This window comes from Nannobrachium achirus, assembly GCF_963921795.1.
Source record: "Nannobrachium achirus genome assembly, chromosome: 3".
NCBI lineage: Eukaryota > Metazoa > Chordata > Actinopteri > Myctophiformes > Myctophidae > Nannobrachium > Nannobrachium achirus.
In genome coordinates this window covers 68,841,533-68,866,851 of record NC_137812.1, presented here as the reverse complement: position 1 = coordinate 68,866,851, position 25,319 = coordinate 68,841,533, and the positions used below count along the sequence as shown (strand labels likewise).

The window sequence follows — 25,319 nt, the reverse complement described above, 5'->3', positions numbered from 1 at the left end:
CCAAAATACACTGATGATTGTGCTGCCAAAAGATGAAAATATACGTAATCTATTAACAGGTTGTAGGGGTCCCTGCTTCATCTCTCTCTCAGCTAAGGGATCCTTGGGCTGAAAATATTGAAGACCCCTGGCCTAACAGTATCTCCACCGCCACAAACTCCATTTCCCATAAGCCCCGGGAGGAGGAGGAGGAGGGGGGGGCTTTGCAACGCAAGCGCTCGAGCACCGAAGAGTCCAGTCAGAAGAGGCCATATTGGAATCTATCAAGTCGGGAGCTTTGCACTAGACTTTAGTAGCAGAGTGTCTGTCGTTGTTTTTCTAATAAAAATAAAACCGCTATCCTCCGACTGCGCGCGAGGATTCCGGCCAGACATTCCAGCCGAGACCCTGCCAACACCGGGCGGCGAGTTGTCTCCGTTGTTCTCGTTGGCAGAAAACATTAAAAAAATAAAAGAAAGAAGAGATGAGTCCGACCGACGCTAAGCGAGGAGCTAAGCGCAGGAAGAACAAGCGGGGCGGTGGCAGCTCCAGCAGCAGCAGCACCAGCGGCAGCAGCAGCGGCAGTGTGTCCGCCGTGTGCGGCACCGGCGCCGGCCTGAAGGCCGGCGGTGTGGGCGCCGCCTCGGCCCTGCTGGTGCACCACAACCATGGAGGGGGAACCACCGCAGCAGCAGCCCTGCCCGGCGGCAGCGCCGCCGCCGCCGGGGGGACCGGGAGTGTGGGGGGCTCCCTCATGGGCCTGAACGGAGAGGTAAGAGAGTGTACGTGTGTGTGTGTGCGTGCGTGCGGTGCGTGGCAGTGTGTGTGTGCGGGGCCGGTTGCGGTGCCACTGTGTATGTGTGTGTGCGTGCGTGCGTGTGTGCGGGGCTTCAACACCGCGTCCACCCCGCACACAACCACGACATGATAACATACACATACACATACATACACACTGATGCAGCCAAGCAGCGGGCCTTTGGGCTGAGGGATACGACAGCACGGACACATTGGCAAGGAGGAGGCGGTGACGTCACACTATTGCACCCGGTAGTGTGCATGTGTCTAAACCCGTTTCAGGCCATAGTAGTAATAATATATCATTCTGTTTCATCATCGGGACACTTCGTCCCTATTTTGACCATCCCTATTTTTTCCCTATTTTTCCCCTTTTTTTCCCAGTTTTTCTATTTTTATGGTTTCGGTGGATTTGTAAATTATGACATTATTGTTGCTGTAAAACATTTTTATTTTTTTATTTTTTACAATCAATCATTTGAGCAAGTTACAATGATGATAGTATCAGTGCAGAATGCAGATCTTCCGCTACATGACGCTTAGTTGTGACATCACGGACGCATCCTTGATATGCCAACAGCTGAGGTGGTGGTATAGAGCAGCTATAGCTAACTAACCACTAAAGCTACTAGCAGTTTATTTGACCTATAATAGCTGGTTAATTACACTTTAATGAGCAGTACATTGGCCTGCTAGTTATCTATGCAGTTAAAACCAGCCTGGTTTTGTCCAAGCCGGTGACTGTCGACTTTATTCCTGGCCTATAAAAACCATATAATGTGACTGCAGGCGTTAGCCACTGCAATTAGCTACAGCTAAAGCTAGAAACCAACACAACTTTAGGTTGTTGTAGACGTTCATGTATGTGTTTTTAATTAAACGAGCCAACGCCTTAGTTCGACATGCTATGCGTCCCTTATTTAACCATTTAACCTTGTTGTGTTGTTGATCTCAACATCTGGGTTGTTTAGGAACCGGCCTACAGCTGGCTACAGCTGCACAGGGAGGAAAAAAAACCCAAGCTAGCATGTTGGCTACTATTAGTTAGTTGACGTTTAGTTCAGGCCTTTTGCTTGTTTGGACCGTTTTCACCAGTCTGACTTATGAACGGCCCTTCCAGTGTTTATAAACCATCATTATATTATGTCTCTGAACTAATCAAGGCATTTTTAATGTATGTATATGGCTTTTTAAAAGGCCCAATCTGGGACTTGTTATGAACATGATACAGTATAATGGGGTTATAACAATTCACACACACAAACACTTAGATTTTGATTTGTGGATGGAAAATAATATCCAATTTGCAACTTTCTTAACCCTCGCTGTAAATCAAAAACCTGGTCTGTTTTTACTCCAATGTTTACAAACATTACAGCTGACCGCAGTGCTGAGGTATTGTAGAACCAGCTGATAATCAAAGCCAGAAAGCATTCCTGGTATGAACTGTGTCTGATGAGCAAGGCTGGCAGCTCTTTTCCCAAACAATGACACACAGAGCCATCTAAAGCTCCCAGAAAATAGTTGGTAATTGCACATCTGTAGCATAAGGAACAAGATACATGACTTAACTAATCCGGTGTCGGATAAATACTTTTATATTGGCTTAGTTAGTGTCATGAATCATGATACACTCATTTAACAATATGATTCACTATTGGGCTCACGATAACGATAGAATGAAATATTATCGACATGGCCTGCACATCGTCTTTCATTTGCTATGGAATGGAAATCTGAGTTGACAATAAATTATTACACTTTTATAAAGTACTTTTCAAAATCAAAGTGCACATACAAAAAATAAATAACATTGATACAACTTTAAGGCGCAAATGAAACCATTATCTTTTTTTCCCCAGAGGTCGGATAGACACTGGAATAATACATTGTTACTTTCGGGCGGAAACTTCTTTTTATGTTCTGTCATAAATGAAAGCCCCACTTGATCATACAGTAGTACCACACACAAGTAGCAAGAATAGCAGACCTACAAGCTCAAAACGTGTAACGATGCGTTATGAACTTGTAGGTCTGCTATTTTGGAATTCTAGTTCTGAAAAGTAACAGTATCGATTTCCACCCGACAGCAACAAAATGATCGAATCGATTCGATACTGCATTTAAGTATAAATCCCATCAGGGATGATCAGTCATGTGGTCATCTCAACTTTACCAACCAAGTTTAACCTTGCTTTGTTTCCAACACAGCAGGTTGAAAACATTATAATAATAATTGCGACCGTAGGTCGCAGTTAACTATGGAAACCGGCACATCTTGTCCACGTATCTCTGTCTGCATGTCACACCTGACACTGTGGTTCCCTGACACATCACTGTGACATCACAGGTGACATCACTGTCAGATACTCAGAGCTGGGATCTCCATACATGGGCATAAACAGGTGACATGACAGTGGTGTGGCTGGTTCAGACAGGGATCTCCATGTATGGGCATAACATGTATTGTATGTTATGCCCGCTTGTAAAACCCTTGGCATTGATGATGTCTTACATTAAATGTAGGCCTGTTGGATCATGCTAAATGCAACACATTATTACCTCGATGCTACATGACGCTATTAATTGGCGACAGACGGCAAGTTTCAGCGCTGGACATTTTTATCACGTAGAGAAGTAGGCAAACTGACTTCAACTCTTTATGCTTTTGTCTTGGTTATCAAGTAGCCAGGGACGTGCTGGCCATTGGGAAAAGCGGGACAACTCCCGAACGGCCAGTTCATTCCCGGCTGGTCCAGGCCGGCAATTAGGAAAAAAATAAAAATAAAATGTCAGCCTTTGTTTCATTTTGGGGGCTGGGCGGCCAACAAAGTAAATCGTCACTGCCGGGCAGAAACCTTGTATCTCCAAGTTTCAAATGTATACATTTTTTCGCAAAGCAAAGCCCTGCTTCATCATACAAGGCTGTTGCACAAAAGTAGTGAAAACAGCAGATCTACAAGCACACAACGCCGTTGTGTGCTTGTAGATCGGCTGTTTTCACTAGTTTAAATCATTTTTAAAATGATAAATACAAAACAAACGGTTTTGGACATACAAGGTTTCCACCCGACAACGACAAAATATAACTCATGTAATTGGCCCACTGGCTTGTCACTTGTCATGATCTGAAATGGCAAATCTTTGAGTAGCAGCAATGAGGGCCTCTCCAACTCTTTTTTCCCGGGCTGAATCAGGGGCCCTGCACGTCCCTGCAAGTAGCCTGCTCATACTGCAGCTGATGTACTCTACAGTACACCCCCCCCCCCCCCCCCCCCCCCCCTAGCGCTGCTGTGCTACGCTGAGAGTGAAGCGACTGATGTTGCTCTAGTCTTTCCCTAAAGCCCTCGGAAGACATAATTAATGATTACTGTGTTTTAAAGCTTACATGTCTCACACCATGTGAACTCCTGTAACTTTCACCAGCTAAATGTTTTATACAAAAATTATGAAAATGTCATCATGACATCTCTTATGGTGATGGTATCTCAGACTTATTTACTCTGGGTTATTAGCTATTAAATGGTTTCTCCCTCTTTAGGAGTGACATGATGTGTGTGTGTCTGTCTGTCTGTCTGTCTGTCTGTTGTGTGTGTGTTCAAACTAAGCATTTTCATAGCTCAAATTCAGCCTCTTTACCAGTAGGTTTAGTTGCAGTGACCACAATATGGTTGCTGCAAAGAAGTCTAGTAATATTCCTAAATCATGAGCCCAAGTCATATAGATGGGGATTGTTCCTGCAAGATATTTGCTATTGATAACTTGGTCAAGGATGTTGGACATGTTGACTGAAATGGCGTGCTGATGACCTAGTGGTTTCTTGAACGGCTTTCATGAATATATTTATGAAAGACAAAAAGAAACACTGTACTGCAGCTCCAGTGATTCAAGGTCTTCATCTTCAGGCTCATAGTCTGATAAAGAGCCAGAACGAAGGCCCTTTGCAACGCTAGTCTGTCTGTTATCAGTGATTATCAACCTGTTTCATTTCAAGGACCCCCGGTTTGATATGTGCATTATTTAAGACCCTCACATTGTTTCGTCTGGGATCCCAATCTAGACTGTATTAGGCGTCCCATACGCAATTTAACATGGAGAGTGGTACCACATGGACCCTTATGTGTTTCAATGGGTCCATTTGTAGCCAACACTTCTCAGAAATGAAGACCCTAAAGGTACATTTTGGACCCCTGGTGGTCCCTCTCGTCTGGCATCACTCGTAGGGCTGTCACAATTATTTAATTGTCTAATCGCAATTATTTGACATAATGGTGATTATCTAACATATAATTTTCGGAATGTCTGAGTGAGTGTCTGTCTGTCTGAGTGTCTGTCTGTCACAGCGTTTCTCCTCAGTGGCTGGAGCAATTGATCTGAAATCGCATCACCATTAGCATATGAACACACCTGACATAACTGTGAAGCCCGTTTGTCACTTTCACAAATCATATGCTGTATATTAGCATTTTTATGGTGTAACTACTATCTATTCTGCATCTAGCATGAGGCATATCTATTCTGCATCTAGCATGGGGCAACATGTTTAACCAGCTCTGTGTGTGTGTGCGTGTGTGTGTGGGTGGGCGGGGGGGGGGGGGGGGGGGGGGGTGTTGGCTGGCCCTCTTTCAGATGTTGTCATGTAGATCGGTACACAGTATCTCTGTAGCCTTTAAACGAAACGGGTATTTCTTACATTGATGCTCCTACATATTATCATGCAAGCACCAGAAAGTTACTTTCCATCCCTCATATACTGTCTGCACAGTGCACACCCCATAACCCACACACTGCACATCATTTCGGAGCTCATATCTTTGAACGGGTAAGGACTAGTTTTTCATAATTGTCATAATCGTTTACATGTTGAAACATTTTCATATATATTTTATAGTTAAAAATAGTGGAAATAGCATATCTACAAGCTCACAACGCGTTGAGACGCGTTGTGAGCTTGTAGATCGGCTATTTCCACTTTCAATGTTATTTTTTAAGTATAAAGTTGTCAAATATGTAAGTAATTTCTTTGTATATTTAGGGTTTGTATATTTGTGTCATGTCTACCATGTGCAACTTCAGAGCCTACAAGCCAAACAGAAATGTAATTGTCAACGACAAAAACACAATTAAATCGTTAATCGCAATTATTTGAGTGAAAATTAATCATCATGTTAAATGTCATAATCGTGACAGCCCTAATCACTCGTGTTTTAATGCCTTGTCTTGTGCTGTGAAAAATGCAGGTTTACCAATGTACACTGACAATGCTTTTAGTTTGACTTCATTCTGTTTATTTGACATGCACAACATGCACATTTCAACCGTTGTACCAGATGGAGCTCATTTTTACCTGCCGTTCGTAGGGAGGTGTGCACCAATGTAATGGACTGAACAATATAAAAAATACAATAATAATACATTATGATACAATTAAATGATGTTACATAATAGTGATCGTGATGATAATATAGGTACTTTGATATTTTGGTTGATAGGGATTAGAGAGCATCTTCGTCACTTGGGTCAGTGTTTTCAGTAGCAAATGACATTTTACATGACGATTAATTGTCACTCAAATAATTGCGATTAACGATTTAATTATGTTTTTGTCGTTGACAATTACATTTCTGTTTGGCATTTGGCTTTTAAATTGCACATGGTAGATATGACACATAACCTAAATATACAAAGACATTACTGACATATTTGACAACTTTAGACTTAAAAAAGAACATTGATTGTGGAAATAGCCAATCTACAAGCTCACAACTTTGAGATCTGCGATTTCCACTATTTTTGACTTTTTTTTTTAAAGATATGAACATTTTTCAACATGGAAACGATTATGACGATTATGAAAAATAATTGCGATTATGTCAAATAATCGCGATTAGACGATTATGTAATAATTCTGACAGCCCCATCTGTCGGGTGGAAACCTCATCGGTCAAACATTTTCTGGATTCAAATTCAAAAATAGCAAAAGTAGCGGATCTACTAGCTCAAAATGTGTCGGCGTATTTCAAGCTTGTAGATCTGCTACTTTTGATGCTTTTGTGTGACATTGTTGAATGATCAAGTAGGACAGGCATTTCTTCGAAAAAATACAAAGTTAAAATATGGACAGGGACATGGTGGGCCCCTGATTCAGCCCGGGAAAAAGAGTTGGAGAGGCCCTCATTGCGCGCTATAGAGAGAGAGATCTCTCTCTATAGCACTGCTGCTACTCAAAGATTTGCCATTTCAGATCATGACAAGTGACAACAAGCCAGTGGGCCAATTACTGTACATGAGTTATATTTTGTCGTTGTTGGATGGAAACCGTGTATGTCCAAAACCGTTTGTTTTGTATCATTTTAAAAATGATTTAAACTAGTGAAAACAGCTGATCTACAAGCACACAACGCCTCGCACCCCGAGGTGTTGTGTGCTTGTAGATCTGCTGTTTTCACTACTTTTGTGCGACGGCCTTGTATGATGAAGCAGGGCTTTGCTTTGCGAAAAAATTTACACATTTGAAACTTGGAGATACGAGGTTTCTGCCCAACAGTGACGATTTACTTGGCCGCCCAGCCCCCAAAATGGAACGACATTTTATTTTTATTTTTTTCCTAATGGCCGCCTGGACCGGCTGGGAATGAACTGGCCGTTCGGGAGTTGGCCCGCTTTTCCCAATGGCCAGCACGTCCCTGAATATGGAGACGAGAGGTTTCTGGCCGACAGCAACACAATGTACTTCAGTGAGGAGTGATGACTAAACATAGCCCTGTCATGTTTTGCTTTATATGTCACATCTTACGCTATGCCATTTATTATAGCTTTGATGATGTTTGTGCTTGAAAGTCTTGTCTGCTGCCGGTGGTTACCTGTCTCTTACTAATCGATGTCTTTGCCTAAAATAGCCCGTCTACGAGCTCGCAATGCATCATGTTGTGTAGATGTGCTATTTTTGTACACCTCAGGGGGGACGCCATCATTCAGAGAGCAATCCCAGCAGTTCTCATACATGATCATATAAGGATAGCACACTCTGAGGAAGATATCTGACACATATTTAAAATGGAAGAAAATGCTACTCTTTTTGCACTGTGGCTATGAGCTGTGACCTCACTTTTACCTGTGTTTTTTTTTATTCACCATGGATGGTTGACCTCTTCAATATTGGTGTAGGCCTCATCTCTTTTGTCCTATGTAAGGATAGCAAACATGTACAGTAGTTCAAAGTAAACTTCAGCAAATCGTCTGGTTAGTGTGGTCACCCAGTCTTACGTGCACAAATATGCGCCAGAATAACAATCAGTATTAAGTTGCATCTTACCAATTATAGACATAGAGTTGGATTATATTTGCAAAATTGAATTTATGGCCTCGTTATTATCGGCAAGGTCAGGGGCAGACAGTGTTAAACAACGTACAGTTCTTTCCTCAGTGACTGCATTAACCTCTCTGTCAAGGTGACACAACATTTGTATGACGGCACAGCTGTAGAATTTAAAGCTGAGTTTTTATGTTTGGTTAAATTGATTGTTCCGGATATACAGCTTGGCAACTAAAAGGCGAATTGATCCCAGTGCATGACGGATACATTTAAATCTCCACGATACGATTATTGTGTGTTTTTATCACGATAAACGATAATGGAGATTGTTTTCCCATCCCTAGTTCCCTGCATTGCTATGACACTGCTGAACTCCAGACCATTAGAACGCTAAAAACTATGAGGAATTTGACCTGTAGCTCACCATATAGGATAAGTAGCTCAAAGAAATGAACCAAACACAAGTTAATGCAAACCCTGTGCTCTACACACGGTGGGGGGATAATTTGTGTCTTCCTAAGTCAGTCGTACTACAAAGGCAGACATTCCTGCGACGGATAATTGATCTGTTCCTTTGGTACTAATGAGTAAGTAGTGGCTGTGGTCTTAACGGTGAGGTGTGTGTGTATCTCTCCCCTTCAGGTTCAGATGAACAGTAACGTTACGCCACAGTTTACGGAAGGACCCGTCAACGCTGACTTCTCCGGCGTTCTGCAGGTAATCTTATTTTCCTTAACCGCACGTTAATAATCCCCACTTTGGGACTTTTATTTTCTCCCCCTCTTGAGAAAATGGCTGATGATCAACCAACTCACAATGCGTGGCACATCCTGTGTGCTTGTGGATCGGCTATTTTCCCCGCTATTTGGCCCACAATGAAGGATATAGGGGGCTTAAAACCCATTTAGGCCTAGAATTATTGAATGCTTTAACTCTTGAAAAACAGCAGATATACAAGCTCACGGCACCGAGTGCCGCGCTGCGAGCTTGTAGATCTCCTATTTTTGAAATAAGTCGTGAAAATGTGTGCAAATCTTTGAATATATGTATTTTTAAATCGAACATTTTGTAACTAAAATTTTGCTTCTGGTGTGGTCCCTGGAACTAGATATTTTGAGATGGGGGTCCGTGGCCAAATACATATCATTTTGGGGGTCCTTCACATGAAAACGTTTGAGAACCACTGACATAGCAGTCTCTCAAGAACAGACCAACTGAGCTCCAGTTAAGTGAAAAGGACCTTTTCTTTGACGATGGCGAGCCAGGTTGCTGACATAGAAACATACGTTTTTCAAAAAAACCTTAGAAGGATTCAAAAGACACTTATAGAATCGGGTCCAAATTCTAATTTTCACGACTTTTCAAAAATAGCAGATCTACAAGCTGTGCCGCGCTGCGAGCTTGTATATCTGAGCTTGTATATCTGCTATTTTTCAATAGTTAAAGCATAAAATAATGATACGCAATAATGTGTACCCGTTCTGAATGGGTTAAGTGGGTTAAGCTGCAAACAAAACATGACAGCTGGTTGTAGGAGAAATTACTTATTTTCCCCCGTCCTCGTTTACCTGCACGGTGTGATGTTTTATGAGCGTTGTTTTACTGCAAATGCAGACATGCAAACGTCAAGCGTTCAATGTCCAACTGTGGTAATATGGAGATCACCAAGATTGGCAAGATGCAGCGACTGTTGAGCATTGTGTTATGTATACTAAATGCAATGTTCAATATATCTTTATTGTAGTCTCTAAAGAGAGTCGTTGGCTTGCACGATATTGACTTCTGCCATACAGTCTGTGCAATGGAGACACTGAAAATGTGAAGAAACCTTAGCGGATGTGTGCCTCCTCTCCTACTCTGTTGTGTAAATTTGTCCTACTGTAAAAAAGTATTTATAATATATATATATTGCTGCTTGGCATTAAAATACATTATATGTTAAAGATATTTTAAAATGTATTCTCATGAACGGAAATGACGGAACAGATGACTGCTTTCGGGAGATGTAGTTACAGACTTACGTATACAGTATAGCGTTAGAAGATTGTGGAATATTTGGTCTGGCTTGAGAGACGTACTTCTGTCATAGTATTCATGTCAATATTATATCGTCTGTCGGGTGGAAACCGCTCAAATTCTAAAGTATCAAAGTAGCAGATCTAAAAGCTCAAAACGCGACGCTTGATACTTTTGTGTGACGCTGTAGAAGGATCAAGTAGGGCGTTAAAGGGATATTCCACTTTCAACAGGGAGCAGTGGAAGGGCTTCTCTCCACATACACACCCATTGTAACTTCAAGCTCCATTTTAATCATGATTGATTGATTAAAAACACCCATTATTTTTATGGTGACTCATACTACCCTCCTAATACGTGAGCAGGCCGTGTTTTTTCGATAACTTCTTTCGTGTATTTTTAATAATTATTTGGGAAAACATGAAATACTAAAAAATAATTATTAACTCACTTAGCGCCGAGCGAGCCAGATTTCAATATGAATCTGCGCTTATAACGCCAGGAAATAGCTATATTGAATCCCCAAAATCACATTACATAACCAGGTACACGTGCCTGCGAATGCCACAAGATGACCACTAGAGTGAGCCATAGCCCATAGACTTTCCATGGTCCCATGTTAAGTCAGAATAAAAAAAGAGGTTCAGGACATAACAGGATGGTACAATGACATGCTCTCCATTGACATTCAATGGACAGGCCGCGGGCCGCCATTTGAGCTCAATACTGCTCAATTCGTGCTTGATCGTCTCAAACCACCATTGGTATGGGCATCGGAACGTATATAGATGCCACACAGAAAGTTTCCGAATCAAAATCCGACCTAGTGAAGCTACGTGAGGGTCGGATGGTTTGCATTGAGCCTAGCGGCTAACAGAGGCCTACGTAAACAGGAAGCTATGGCTTAAAGGTGACGTCATAATCGTATCCTTTTTTTTCACGGTTTTCATCTGTATGCTAGTCGAAGGTAAGCTAACCGTTCCGCTCCGTCTATCAACCCAAATTAAAAGCTTAAACAATGCTTTTATATAAAAGTCGCTCCGAGTCGCTCGGCACTAAACGCCATCATTAGTTAGTCGCCCCGAAAGTCGCTCGGCGCTAAGTGAGTTAAAAATAAAAAAAAACACAGCCTGCTCACATATTAGGAGGGTTATATGAGTCACCAGAAAAAAATAATGGGTGTTTTTAATGAATCTATCATGTTTAAAATGAAGTTTGAAGTTACAATGGGTGTGTGTGGGGAGAGGGCCTGGTAAAATTTACATCAAATATCTAAATATTCAATCAAGCTAATTAAAAACTGTTCAGGGTATTCATAAAAGCCTGATTAGATGATAAAATTACCAAAAGATTTTTTGAAAGTGAAATATCCCTTTAATTTATGAAAAAAAAACCTGAATAAGTTAGCACCAGCGACTATATCATCGTTGCACAAAGCACCAGCATATTTGATGGCTGCAGTGCATATCATTTCTTCTACCTACTGTAGATGAAGCTAAAGTGACTGCTGCAGTGCTTACTCCCCTGTCTCTCTCTCTCTCTCTCCGTTCCTCCTACAGACCCCGTTCACCTTCGGCCTGAACCAGCGGGCTCCCTACACGGCCGGGGACCGCTGCCTGCTGTGCCGGTGCGAGCGCAAGGACAGCGTGCTCCAGGCGGACGGCGCCGGAGGCGGGCTGCCCGGCCAGAACGGCTCGTCGGGGCCCGCCAAGACGCCCAGCGCCCTGCAGCTGCCCCTGTGGGTGTGTCCCGACTGCCGCCGCACCGTGGAGAAGGAGGACCGGCACGCCACGCTGGAGCAGTCGCTGGGGGTGAGTGACTCGGGGCTGTCGCTGTTCTGAACGTTTTGTCAGTCAGGAACACTCACGTCAAAGTAGATTCAACCATTTATTGCAACAAATGGAATACAGTGAAACTTGCCGTTAAAGGGCTCCGTGTTTGAATTTGGTTCATGCTTGCTCGCTATGCAAAATCATGGAACTTAAAGCAAAACCCCCCTACAGGGATACAATAGTAGTTACAATTGCAAAACATTGACATATTAGCTTGAATCAGCAGACAAAATCACAAGTATTTGAGTCTATGCCAGTATATTTAGTTATAGTTTTAGTCATCATAGCTAAGTTTAATTTAGTTTTCAGTGTGAAAAGGTAGTTGAACATTTTTCTTAAACAAAATCAACACTGCATGCCGCTGTGTCCAGTCAGACAATAGATGAGATGGTATCCACTGGGCACTTTTTATTGCGACCGTAGGTCGCACTTACTATCAAAACCTCCACAAACTGTCAGTCAGTCAGTCTGTCTGTCTGTCCGTCTGTCTGTCACACCTCACACGTCACACTATTGCCCTGCTCATATCTCCGCAACCGTTGCCCCGATCCATGCCAAATTTTGCACACACGCTCCTTGGCTGCCAAACTACAACCTCCAAGGACCCCCGGAGCTCCAGGGACCCCCAGGTCCCTGGGGGACCCCCAGATGTAAAAAATGACCAAATGTGCAAAAATGACCAAATGACCACCCCAACGGGGCTGCTCACGGGGAATTCCCGGGGACCACCGACTCCTGGTGCTCCAGAACGGATGCAAAAGTGGTGGCGCCCCCAGTGGAGGACCCCCTCCACTGCAGCTCACATAAAATGCCGTAACTCGGGCGCCGGTACCTATTCGTCCGCCAAGGCAACGCGGACACCCCACCTCTCATTTCTCACATGGCCCTCTTCTAGCGCCACCATGAGGCCGATTTTAAAAACACATTTTTGGACACTGCTCCTACAGTTTTTGCCCTAAAATCACGCAAATCGCTACACAGTATGTCTACACTCATCCCATCACCATGAATCTGTCCCATATAGCGCCACCTTCAGGTCGATTTTTAAAAACACATTTTTGGACACTGCTCCTACAGATTTTGCCCTAAAATCACGAAAATCACTACACAGCATGTCTACACTCATGTCATCAACATGGATCAGGAAGATTTTGGAAAAACACATTTTTGCCCTATTTGTGGAGATAAGCGACCTACGGTCGCTTATCTCCCGATTAGGGAGTCTTACTGGTTTTAATTATTTTAAGCAGCACTAGACGGATGCATGTACTGTAGGACATTCTGGTCATGTTGTTGCTATGAGACCACCGGAAAGGCCACTCTGTTGTTAGACGTTGAAACATTGTTACCGTTTTTGATACTCGGAGCCCTAAAAACACGCTAAGCTCTGCCTGCTGCAGGCTGACACAAGGAACAGTGTGACCTTTCCACTGTAAACAATACGAGACCCAGAGAGAAGGAGAGACTCCTTTTATGTATGCATGGCTTTTAACTTGTATTTGTTGACTTGATGAGAGCAGGTGAATGTTAACTCAATCCTTTGGAATTGTATCATTAATACCTATTTAGGCCTAGAATTATTGAATGCTTCAACCAGTGAAAAATAGCAGATATACAAGCTCACAGCGCGGCACCGAGTGCCGCGCTGCGAGCTTGTAGATCTGCTATTTTTTTGAAAAAGTCGTGAAAATGTGTGCAAATCTTTGAATGTATGTATTTTTCAAAGCGAACGTTTGTAACTCAAATTTTGCTTCTGGGTGGTCCCTGGAACTAAATATTTTGAGATGGGGGGTCCGTGGACAAAAACATATCATTTTGGGGGTCCTTCTTATGAAAAGGTTTGAGAACCACTGACATAGTAGTCTCTCAAGATTCAAGAACAGACTAACTGAGCTCCATTTAAGTGAAAAGGACCTTTTCTTTGACGATGGCTGGCCAGATTGCTGACATGGAAACATGGGTTTTTCAAAAAATCTTAGAAGGACTCAAAAGACACTTACCTGTATGGAATCGGGTCAAAATTCTAATTTTCACGATTTTTCAAAAAATTGCAGATCTACAAGCTTGCAGCGCGGCACTTGGTGCCGCGCTGTGAGCTTGTATATCTGCTATTTTTCAATAGTTAAAGCATAAAATAATGACACACAATAATGTGCACCCGTTCTGAATGGCTTAAAGAGGTTGCTAAAATGATGTTTACTGTAAGGTTGACTGCGGTGGAGCGGTTCAGCGATGTTGCTTTGTGTTCAATGTATTTCATTCATCCCAGGACTGGTATAGGAGGTCCCGTGGAAGAGTCCCAGAGATCTTCTATGCAAATAAACGTTTTTTTTTTTGCAGTGCTTAACTCATGTTTGATCTTATATAGTTATAACTAAATGTATCTGGAATATTTCAGATACATTCTGGACAGGTACACATTAAAGTGTATTACCCCCTCAGGCCGGGAACACATTTTTGTGTAGTACAGTCATTTAAAAAAATATATATTTTACGTTTTTCTATTTATTTTTTTTCCTATGAAAGCCAAAGGTTAAGCCAAAGCTGTAAGCTATAAAATCGTTTTGGAATTTTGTTTCTAACTGCTACAGAGGCTGAGTAATACGTTTTCCAGAAAAAACAGTAATTTTCAAATCGGTCTTTAAGGCTTTATTCAAATCGGACTAGCCTAAATGGGTTAAGAAACAAACTTATATTTATATATATGGAACATAGTAAAGTAAAGAGCAACAAAATACATTATTTAATAAAGACTCAAGCAGCAATTCCCACCAGGCACTATAACTATGATATCATGGCACCCCGTCAAAGGTTTTGAATTTTCCAGGACATGGTAGTTAATTCAGGAGTATTGCATTTCTTTCATCTTTCTCACACACATCAAGCATGTTTGTGCATCTCTCTCAGTCAGTCACATACAGTACACCGCTGCACACAGAGCCATTCAACCATTCAACAGTGTCCTGCCACCTACCTAACAATTAGTGCCTGCCTTATCCTCTCTTGCCATTTATTTATTGTTTAAACGGAACAGTTGATGTTCACTGGCCTTGCAATCAATGCTATTCTTAATGCTTATGCCACGCTTATGTGGTATGACAGCGTAAAGCGACTCCACTCTTTCTGTTCATGTGCTCAGCTGAGTGCACGCACGCACGCACGCACGCACGCACGCACGCACACACACACGCACGCACGCACAGATTGATGTTTTGAATTTGAGAACATAGTAGATGTAAGTGTACACACAGAGTACAACTTGTTAATCAGATTATCTGACAGTTCACACTCAGAGCTGACCTCGCAGATGGCGCGGCCGGTTAAACAAAAACCGTGATTCAACACTCGGGTAGATGTTGGTTTTGGGGTAAAACTATTGTGGTGAAGCTAGAAGCTGTCTGGTTCATCACATCAGAAGGTCAGAGGTTCACCTCCCGGTCTGCCCTGGCTAGTATACCGTATTTTCCGGACTATAAGGCGCACTTAAAAGCCTTTAATTTTCTCAAAAAACTGCAGTGCGCCTTATAGTCCAGTGCGCCTTATATATGGATCATTCATTGACATTGACATTCCCTTTAGCACAGCTCCATCTGTTGGATGCATAACGCAACGGTAGCGTCTATTATGTGCGCCTTATAGTCACGTGCGCCTTATATATGAAAACAGTTTGAAAATAGACCATTCATTGACAGTGCGCCTTATAGTCAGGTGCGCCTTATAGTCCAGAAAATACTGTACTGTACATGTCAAAGGGCCGCTGAACATCAGCCATATGCTGGGTGAAGCTCAGAAGCTGCAACTGAATCTCTACAAGCTCGCTTTGCGATGCCTTGTGAGCTCGTAGAGTGGCTATTCTCAGTGTTTCTGCTACTGATTAAAACAATAGTAAACATACATTTCAATACATTTCAGTAGAATTGATTATCTTTCTTTTATAATCAAATTAAATTGATTACACCCCTAATTACTAATTATTAATTGAGTGTGTTTCACGACAGTTTCTGCCTCGCATGAAAGTAAAATCTAATCTTATGTTTTTAAAAGCATGGCAAAGACCACTAAATGGCCATGGATGGACCCTGATCTAAAAATGGTGTGCCCCATAAAAGCAGTTTAGCAAACTGTTTGTAAACTGTTTCTAATGTTGTTGGGGACCCCCTCAAGGACCCCTGGGTGTCCCTGGACCCCACTTTGAGAACCCCTCTTGTTGTGTACTGTGTATCGTAGTAGTAATCAAAGTCGTCTATTCTCAGCATGTCTTCATTAGACCGTGGCTAATTTAAGTGTGGAAAAATCTTGTGATTCAACAGAAGGCAGTTTCTCTCTCTCTCTCTCTCTCTCTCTCTCTTTATTTCCAGAACACAGCCTTTCTTTTCTTTCTAGTGGTGTGCATGGAATGGTGTGATTTTTGGCTGTGATTTGTTACACGCCCAGAGTGTGAGCAGAACTTGCGTCTGACCCACCTGCCCTTTTAATAGAAAATAAATGGTTGACGGGAGCTCTGACGGAAGCTGACAGCGAAACGCGCCGTGCTAAATAAATAAATCACTGTATGAAGTTGTCCATCTCTGTCCTCTCTGCAGTGTGCAGTCCCTTTCAATCCCTATGTGGGGTATGTGTCATTATGGGCGAGAAATCAGCTGTTGACAAAGAATAAAATAGTTTTCTTTTCTAACCCATTTAGACTTGAAATTATGTTATACTTTAGCTATATTGAAGCATAGCAGATATACAAGCTCAACAGTGCGGCACCAAGTGCTGCGCTGGCGAGCTTGTGAATCTGCTATTTTTGAAAGGTTGTGAACATTATTTTGTGCAAATCTTTGAAAATATCTACTTTTAAAGCAAACATTTGTTACTCAAATTTAGCTTCTGGGGGTCCCTGGGACTAAATATTTTGAGATGGGGGGTCTGTGGCCAAATGCATATCATTTCATGCATGTCATGTCCTTGACATGACAAAGTTTGAGCACCACTAACATAGGTTTTTCAGAAACCTGTTAGAAGCAGGGTTTCCATGGTCTTGAAATTCCTGGAAATTTAGTACTGGAAAAGTTTTGGAATTTATCAAGGGTCCTGGAAGGTCCTGGAAAAAATAGCTATGCATTGTCTTTGGTTATTGATTGTTGTTAATACCTCTGAAATGACAAATTAAACATGGGCCAAATTGTAAAATATTAGAGGCAGAAATTGTGAAAATATATATATAATATAATATTTTCACAATAGAACCATGTTATACAAAATTCCTCAAATCTTAGTGCTCGTCAGGGTGCCAGGTCCCCAGTTAAAACATGATTATTTCTGGGGTCACGGCCTAAAAAGGTTGAGAACCACTGGCATACACTGCTTGTCTTTAGGCATTGTGCATAGGAGTAAGCGACTTGTTATTGAGCTGAATTATTGTTATATAGTCCTGGAAATCGGGTTAAATATTCTGGAAAGGTTTTGGAAATTAATTGGGTCAAAAATATTCAAAGACTTGAAAAATAGCTGATCTACATGCTCACAACTTCTCGCAAACGCGAGGCGTTGTTAGCATGTAGATCTGCTATTTTCACAGTATGAACCACTGATCTATAGTTGCTACCCTGCTCAGGGACAATTAGTAGACGTAGACTGAAGCTAAAGACGTTTCATATTTTCCAGAATTGTCTTCCTTAAAAAAAGAACAGATAACCTGATTTGGTTTCATCATGGACTGGAGGGCAGGCTTCCTTGTTTTTTTTTATTATAATCGGATCAACGAGGCTGATATCACCGGAGAGATGAGGTCCAGGATGACTGTAAATGTCATCACGGACCTAATATTTACTGTAAAACCACCAGTCACTGTTCCTGCTGTAGGTATAGGAGCTCGTCCTGCGTCTCTGACGCATAACACGTACGAGATTCAGACTCGTATGACTCAGAACTGTTGATCGTATCGACGTCGTAGACGCGAAGGCCGTGCAGCGGACCGAACCTCGAGTTTATTAAATTATCAATTATTGCCTTTGTTTATAATTGATTAAATCGATTAGTCCCTGAATTAACTGTGCTGTTGCACACGTGGGAGGATGCGTTACAGACGGGACGTCCATCTCTCCTCTCTCTCTCTCTGAGCTTGTAGAGTTACTGTTTTCAGCACAGCACACCGTTGTGCGATGGAAGTATAATAAAATCAGACTTAACGTACTGTAAATCTACGTCATCTGGATGGCAGCCCTCTCAGAAACTAAAGAAAAACCAAACGCCAGACCTTGAAAGTACAAAATGCCTTTTCCATCTTCTCCATCTCTGTACATGTGCCAGGGTTCCCACGGTCATGAAATTCCTGGAAATATTTTAAAATTAGGAAAATATTTTTCCAGTACTGGAAAAGTTTTGGAATTGATCAAGGGTCCTGGAAGGTCCTGGGAAAAAAAAGAAAAAAGAAAAAAATAGCTATTCATTGTTTTTGGTTATTGATTTTGTTAACTCATTTACTGCCACCACAAATCAACTTTGAGGGTTCCCTGCCACGATTCTTTTTACCTTTTGACGTTGGCACGTGCGTGTCCATCGTGCACGATCTGCATGCACGCTGCCTGTCTTTGGGCATTGCACATACTGTAGAAGTAAGCGACTCGTTATTGCGCTGAATTATTGTTATATAGTCCTGGAAATTGGGTTAAATATTCTGGAAAGGTTTTGGAAATTCATTGGTAAAAATGTGTGGGAACCCTGTGCTCATGTACATAACATCTACATGAGAATAAATTCAGCTAATCTTTGAAATTAATATTAATAAACTGCCCCATAACATCTCTCGTCCCTTCTCTCTCTCTCTTGCGCTCTCTTTCTTGCACGCATGTCCGCGCGCGCACACACACACACACACACACACACACACACACACACACACACACACACACACACACCCCGACACAACCATTGCTGTGCTAAAAAAAGTCCTGTGATTTATTTAGTAACGAATGAATCCCCAGACTGACAGTATTTTTTATGTTTAACCCGTTTAGAACGGGTACACATTATTGCGTATTATTATTTAATGCTTTAACTATTTAAAAATAGCAGATATACAAGCTCACAGCGGCACCAAGTGCCGCGCTGCAAGCTTGTAGATCTGCTATTTTTGAAAAATCGTGAAAATTTGAATTTTGACCCGATTCTATAAGTGTCTTTTGAATCCTTCTTTTTTTGAAAAACCTGTGTTTCTATGTCAGCAGTCTGGCCAGCCATCGTCAAAGAAAAGGTCCTTTTCACTTAACTGGAGCTCAGTTAGTCTGTTCTTGAGAGACTACTATGTCAGTGGCCTTCACACTTTCATGTGAAGGACCCCCAAAATGATATGTATTTGGCCACGGACCCCCATCTCAAAATATTTAGTTCCAGGAACCACCCAGAAGCAAATTTTGAGTTACAAACGTTCGCTTTAAAAATACATATATTCAAAGATTTGCACACATTTTCATGACTTTTTCAAAAGATTGACTTCCATTATTCTAAATGTAGGTGTCACCTAAACCCTAACCTAAACCCTAACCCTAACCTCAGTGGGGGTATTTCTGAATGGGGATGTTTCTAAATGGGGGTGTTTCTGAATGGAGGTCTGCCCCCTTTTCAAAAATAGCAGATCTACAAGCTCGCAGCGCGGCACTCGGTGCCGCGCTGTGAGCTTGTATATCTGGTTTTAACAAAGTTAGGTATAAGAGACAGTGGAGGAAGTGGAGCAGCCAGAATACTAGAACACAATGATCAGGGTACTTCCTCCACCGCTGGCGCGGGTATCGCCGCTCCTCGCAGTGCCACACCCTGCCTCTCAGCCCTCTCGGTGTCCACTGTCCAGCGTTCTGTTGTCGAGTAGAAAATAGTTCAACTTTTGGAGCGGAGGTGTGTCAAACTCGTTCCAAGTGACTGGCCATATTAGCCTAGGCAAACTGTGACATAATGCTGGTGTGACACATTGTTGTGCACAAGCAAACGCACATGCATGCACACACAGCTGTCACCGCCTTTATTTGTTCAACATTTCATAGTATATCTGCTACAAGTAACTTCATTAAAGGACGGCTTCACCACTTTTCAACCTATCTTCATATAATTGGTCCTAAATAATGTAAATTGTAAAATGGCCCAATTCTCATAGTCTCATATCATCAATGCGGAATCCAAGCTTATACACTTGTATTGCTGCTTCAAGTTTGTGTTTTAACTTTTGTGTTTTGCGTCCTCCTGCATACTTTTCATATTGTGTGACTATGGCAGTGCAAATAATAACCATAACCAGAAATGTATCAAAACCCCATATTTAGAACCTACAATAAATGACTAATAACAGAATAATCAAGAAGCAAGGAATTTTTGTTTTTATTTTTATTGTACATGTATATCAATGAATCAACGCAAACCAATTTTAGCCGTTTTTTTTTTGTGATCTTCCAAAATAAATCGATAAGTTGTAACCACTTATCTCGTGTCACACGGTCCTATCGCTCTGCCATGCGTGAGTGAGCTTGCATAGTGTCATTTAATGATGTATTCCTTTGAAAGGTTTATTGAAAGGTGAGGTTATGAGACAATATATCGTTTGCCTTTTGTCCCACAGAGCCAGGACTTCCTCCTGCACATGCCGGTGTCCAACGGCAGCCTGGGACAGGAGGCCTCCGCAGGGGACCGGCTGATCAGCGCTCCTCCGCCTACATTACCCATGCTCCCCGGCGGCGCCCCGCCTACATTACCCATGCTCCCCGGCGGCCCGGACCTCACCACCCAACTGACCACCACCGCCACCTCCACCAGCGAGACGGTGTGCAGCTGTGAGGCCTGCAACGAGAGGAGGTCAGTCCACAACCACTAACATAGACTAACACAGACTAAAGCTAGCCGGCTTACACCTAATGACTTCGATAAGATTTTTTGACAGATTTGGAAAGATTTCTTAAAGACTACCCTCTCACACTATAAAATTTGACTAATAACTAATTAACGAATAAAGGGCTCTCGTAGCCGCACCAACAGCTACTAGTGGCGACCAGGCTGGCAGCTCAGCGTCTTGGGGAATTAATGGCTTTTGGCTCAAAGCGTTCTGTTTTGGTTGTTACGTCATTGTACTCATTCAGACTCAGCCTCGATTCACAGAATCGGGGTCTCATGTAAAAATCAAGTCGGACCACTAACTCACACTTAACGATTGAGTAATGACCGAATCACGGAGAGCGCGCCGCGACTCATCTTGATTTTATTAGGACTGAGAAATCTTTTCAAAGTTGTTAGATATAAGAGGGCCTTAACACAGACTAACACAGACAGTGTGCAGCTGTGAGGCCTGCAACAAGAGGAGGTCAGACAGTCCACAACCCACTAACTAACATAGGACCAACTTTCTTTCTTTCCAGATAAACTTTATTTGGCTGCGCAACTTCTCCCACAGTTTTGGTGGCACGCACTTGGGACATACAGTATGTCAAATTGACCGGCTTCATTAGGAATCGTCTGCTCGTACACAAGTTATATATAGTTTAATTTATACTAGTAAGATGCCTCAGGGCGACATGCAACCTTACCCTAAAGGGCGAGGTCGTGCCAATTCTTGGCCATCTGGCCAGTGATGTATATCGGACCAGTTACCCATATATGGAGATCCATGTACTGTATACAGTATATTACATCCCTTTTATGCCTTTGGTCACAATAAATGTATTGTGTAATGTGAATTAAATTTCTCCATTGACTTGAATGGGAAAATGCCAAAATTAAACTTTTCACAGATATGGAGATGACTGACATCATAGATGTCTGACGTCTTTGACCACATGAGACTGACACAGTATGTCCATATATGGGCATTCTAAGATATGGGCTTAATATTGATGACACCAGGATCTCCATATATGGGCATAAAAGGGTCAAGGACTGACACAGATCATGGCCATTCATTTATTATTAAGTTAGTTCATTAATTTTGGGGATAATTCAAATGCTAAGACTGAATTAATTTGCAAGCGTGACGGCATCTTTCTAGTTTCAACATTGTTGTTGAAACTAGCGACGTTGTTGAATGTTGACAAATCTTCTCTCATGGGGGTCCCTGGCACGTTATTTGGAAACGCACATGAGTTCTGGGCAAACCCGCCCATAGAAGCTTTTTGATTAACTGAACCGGAGCTAGGGAGCGCTCCTTTTTGTTCGCTTGGACCGCGCGGAGGTGCAACCAACCTAACCTTAACCCTAACCTCAGTAAAACTATGCCTAACCCTAACCTCAGTGAAGCTAACGCTGGTGAGTGACTAACCTGCAGACGGGCTCCGCCCAGAACTCATGTGCGATTCCAAATCAGGCGTCCCTGGCACTACAGCGGGCAAATCTCTGCAGGCCCGCTACGCTCGCCCACTCAGGAGTGGTGCCAGTACGCTCGCCCAGTCAGTCTCAGGAGTGGTGCCAGTACGCTCGCCCAGTCAGTCTCAGGAGTGGTGCCAGTACGCTCACCCAGTCAGGAGGAGTGGTGCCAGTACGCTCACCCAGTCAGTCACCGGCCATTTATTTTACCCTCACAGCCGTGCGTTTTGAACAGTTCAACAGAAGCATAGAATGTTATTGCATAGATGATCAGGAGAGAGAACTGATACTGAATATGAGGAAGTGAGATTGGAAGTGATGAAAAGTGGACCTGAAATAAGAGCTGATAACATGATGATCTCTTCTGGTTGGAGTACATGTGAAACTAGGTCTGTCACCATTATGACATTTTACATGACGATTAATTGTCATTCAAATAATTGAGATTAACAATTTAATTGTGTTTCTGTCGTTGACAATTACATTCCTGTTTGGCTTTTAGCCTTTGAAGTTGCACATGACAGATATGACATAACCTAAATAAACTAAGAAATTACTTACTTATTTGACAACTTTATACTTGAAAAAGAACATTGATAGTGGAAATAGCCGATCTACAAGCTCAAAACGTGTCGCATCGACGCATTGTGAGCTTGTAGATCTGCCATTTCCACTGTTTTTGAAAATATGAATATTTTTGAACAATGATTATGACGATTATGACAAAATAATTGCAATTATGTTAAATAATTGTGATTATGTCAAATAATTGCGATTAGACGATTATGTAATAAATTGTGACAGTCAGACAGCCCTATGTGAAAGCCAGCTGAAAACAAACTTTTTGTTTAATAAAGAATGATTTACTGTAAAAACAAAAAACAAAAACAATAGGTGACAGTTGCTAAATCTTCTTTGTGATCAACGTTTCAATATTATTGTGACCTTCGTGAGTTTATAACCAGAGCCATGTGATTATGGGCATAATTGTCCTGCTGTTCTTTTTCTGATCACCATTATTAATCATATTAATACCTTATGATTCTTTTTGTTTTTTAGAGGTGGGTTACTATACTGGCAGAAATGGAACCACATGGACCCTAACCCATTTGGGTCCATTTGTGCACTCTCCGAGTGTAATCAATAAAGTCCTTTCGCTCACCTCACCTACTTCCAAGGTCAGGAGAGAACAGTCAACATAGAGTACAGACGTGGTCCTACACACTGTCTTCACTTACTGAAATGTATTTAAAGAGAGGAACAACGTTTCGGTTTAATGAATACAATAAACTAGATTACAGTCTTTTCATTCTACTCTGGATACTGAAGAAGCCTGAATTCTGTTGACAATACACCTTGTCTTTGTTTTCCAACTTGTGTTTTCTTTTTTTTATGGAATGTATAATTTATTTCTTCTTTTTTGTAGTTGAATATGAATATTAATACATTTCAGTCTCTGTGGAATCAACAACAATTACCTGCAAAACAGACCTGAAAATAAATTATAATTTACATAATTTTGCTGCTCGTACCTGTATTTATAAATACCAAATGAACCCCCGTTGCTTGTGCCCCTACAGGGAGATCTCTGCCGAGTCGGAGCGGGAGTCGCAGCAGCTGCAGAACCACTGGTCGGAGGTTCGATACCTGGTGCGCTGCATCTACCGGCAGACGGGCACTCCCCTGGCAGACGACCATGACCAACCGCTGGAGAGGGACCGAGAGGGCATGAAGGAGCTGGTGGACAGGTGAGGAACCGCTTGTTTTCATTAACGCGCGATTGTTGGTCATTTGTGGTCATCGACACATCAAACGTGAAAACTCATAATCTCCATTTATGTTGGTTTTTCTCTGTTCGTGTGCAAGGGATTCCCACCACAGCTGAGCTTTGGAAGCACCTGTTTCGGTTCAATCAGCGTCCTGCCTTTCACAACAAGCATTAATAACTTTTTAATTCACTTGACAAGAAGGCAGGTGTGTCGAAAGCGGTCAAGTGAGTTTGATAGTTTATTGGTTTATTGGGCTAATGGTTATCGGTTAACCTGACTTTCGCCAGATGGTGGCAGCATTGCGTATATAACGCTCTGCTTTTACCATCTGGGCTTGCTCGGCCAGAGTTGATAACACTCGTAAAGTCCCGGGCCGGACCAATCAGCGGCAGCTATGGGCGGGCTCTGAGCGGCTCTGAGCCAATAGAGTCTGATTGCAGACCACGTGGAAACCCAGGAGGCGGATTCTGGGTGCAACGTCATGCAGACAGGCCAATATGAGTGGTTGGAGTTGGCACTCCCAGACTGTGATAGAAACGGCCACATCCAATCACCTGCTACAGAAATTCAAAAAATGGCCTGCCCCTTACATCGAGTCTGCCCGAGAGAGCCCAGATGTAAGGCAGAGCGTTACGCACTGCTGCAACTATCTGGCGAAAGTCAGGTTAGTTATCGGTTACTGGGGAGTAGAGATTATCCTAAGGTTGTTGTTGGCAGATCCAGTCAAACCATGGCATATCGACGACATCAAAACATGACGACTGTCCGATGAGACGGTTATGCAGATCAATTCAATTATCTGGGTGGCGATCAACCATAAAAGCTACAATGCTTCATTTTGATGTCTGTTACTTGTCTCTCTTGTGATGGAGAGTAGAGAGGTAATAGGCTCTGTGCTCTAACTATAAGTCACAGGTGTTCAGGAGGTGGCATAACCTCCATTTCCTGTTCCAGTTCAATTTCACCTTTGTTTGATTGGCTCGGCTGCAGATTTGAGCAGGAAACCAAAACCATGATGCTGAATGTGTTTGCTTCAAACTGTGGGAAAATTAACACGGCTATTGTCACTTTCTGAACACCTGAGCGACCCTCCTAGATCCTTACCTCAATCCTAAACAAGACCATCTTTAACCTAATGCCTAAAACTCAAGAGGGCGGAACAGACCTGTACTTCCCGTTTCTGCGTGACGTAGGTGGATACCCTTTTAGGAGGCGGAAGCATGTTTGGAGTCTATGCATTTACAATGAGAGAGCTAACGTGAACACAGAGCAAAATAATAGTTCAGAAGC

At 42.3% G+C, this 25,319-nt stretch overlaps 1 protein-coding gene across 1 annotated transcript in view; it reads left to right on the top strand.

The window, feature by feature from the left end:
* Positions 1 to 281: 281 nt before the first annotated feature.
* Positions 282 to 25,319, top strand: part of fam193a (family with sequence similarity 193 member A) — a 77,949-nt gene continuing 52,911 nt past the window's right edge. Inside the window, exons 1-5 of the mRNA XM_080722753.1 lie at positions 282 to 751; positions 8,735 to 8,809; positions 11,668 to 11,919; positions 20,531 to 20,763; positions 23,841 to 24,008. Of these exons, the coding sequence (XP_080578879.1) occupies positions 464 to 751; positions 8,735 to 8,809; positions 11,668 to 11,919; positions 20,531 to 20,763; positions 23,841 to 24,008 (1,016 nt within the window). The 5' untranslated portion in view covers positions 282 to 463. The remainder of the gene's footprint in view (positions 752 to 8,734; positions 8,810 to 11,667; positions 11,920 to 20,530; positions 20,764 to 23,840; positions 24,009 to 25,319) is intronic.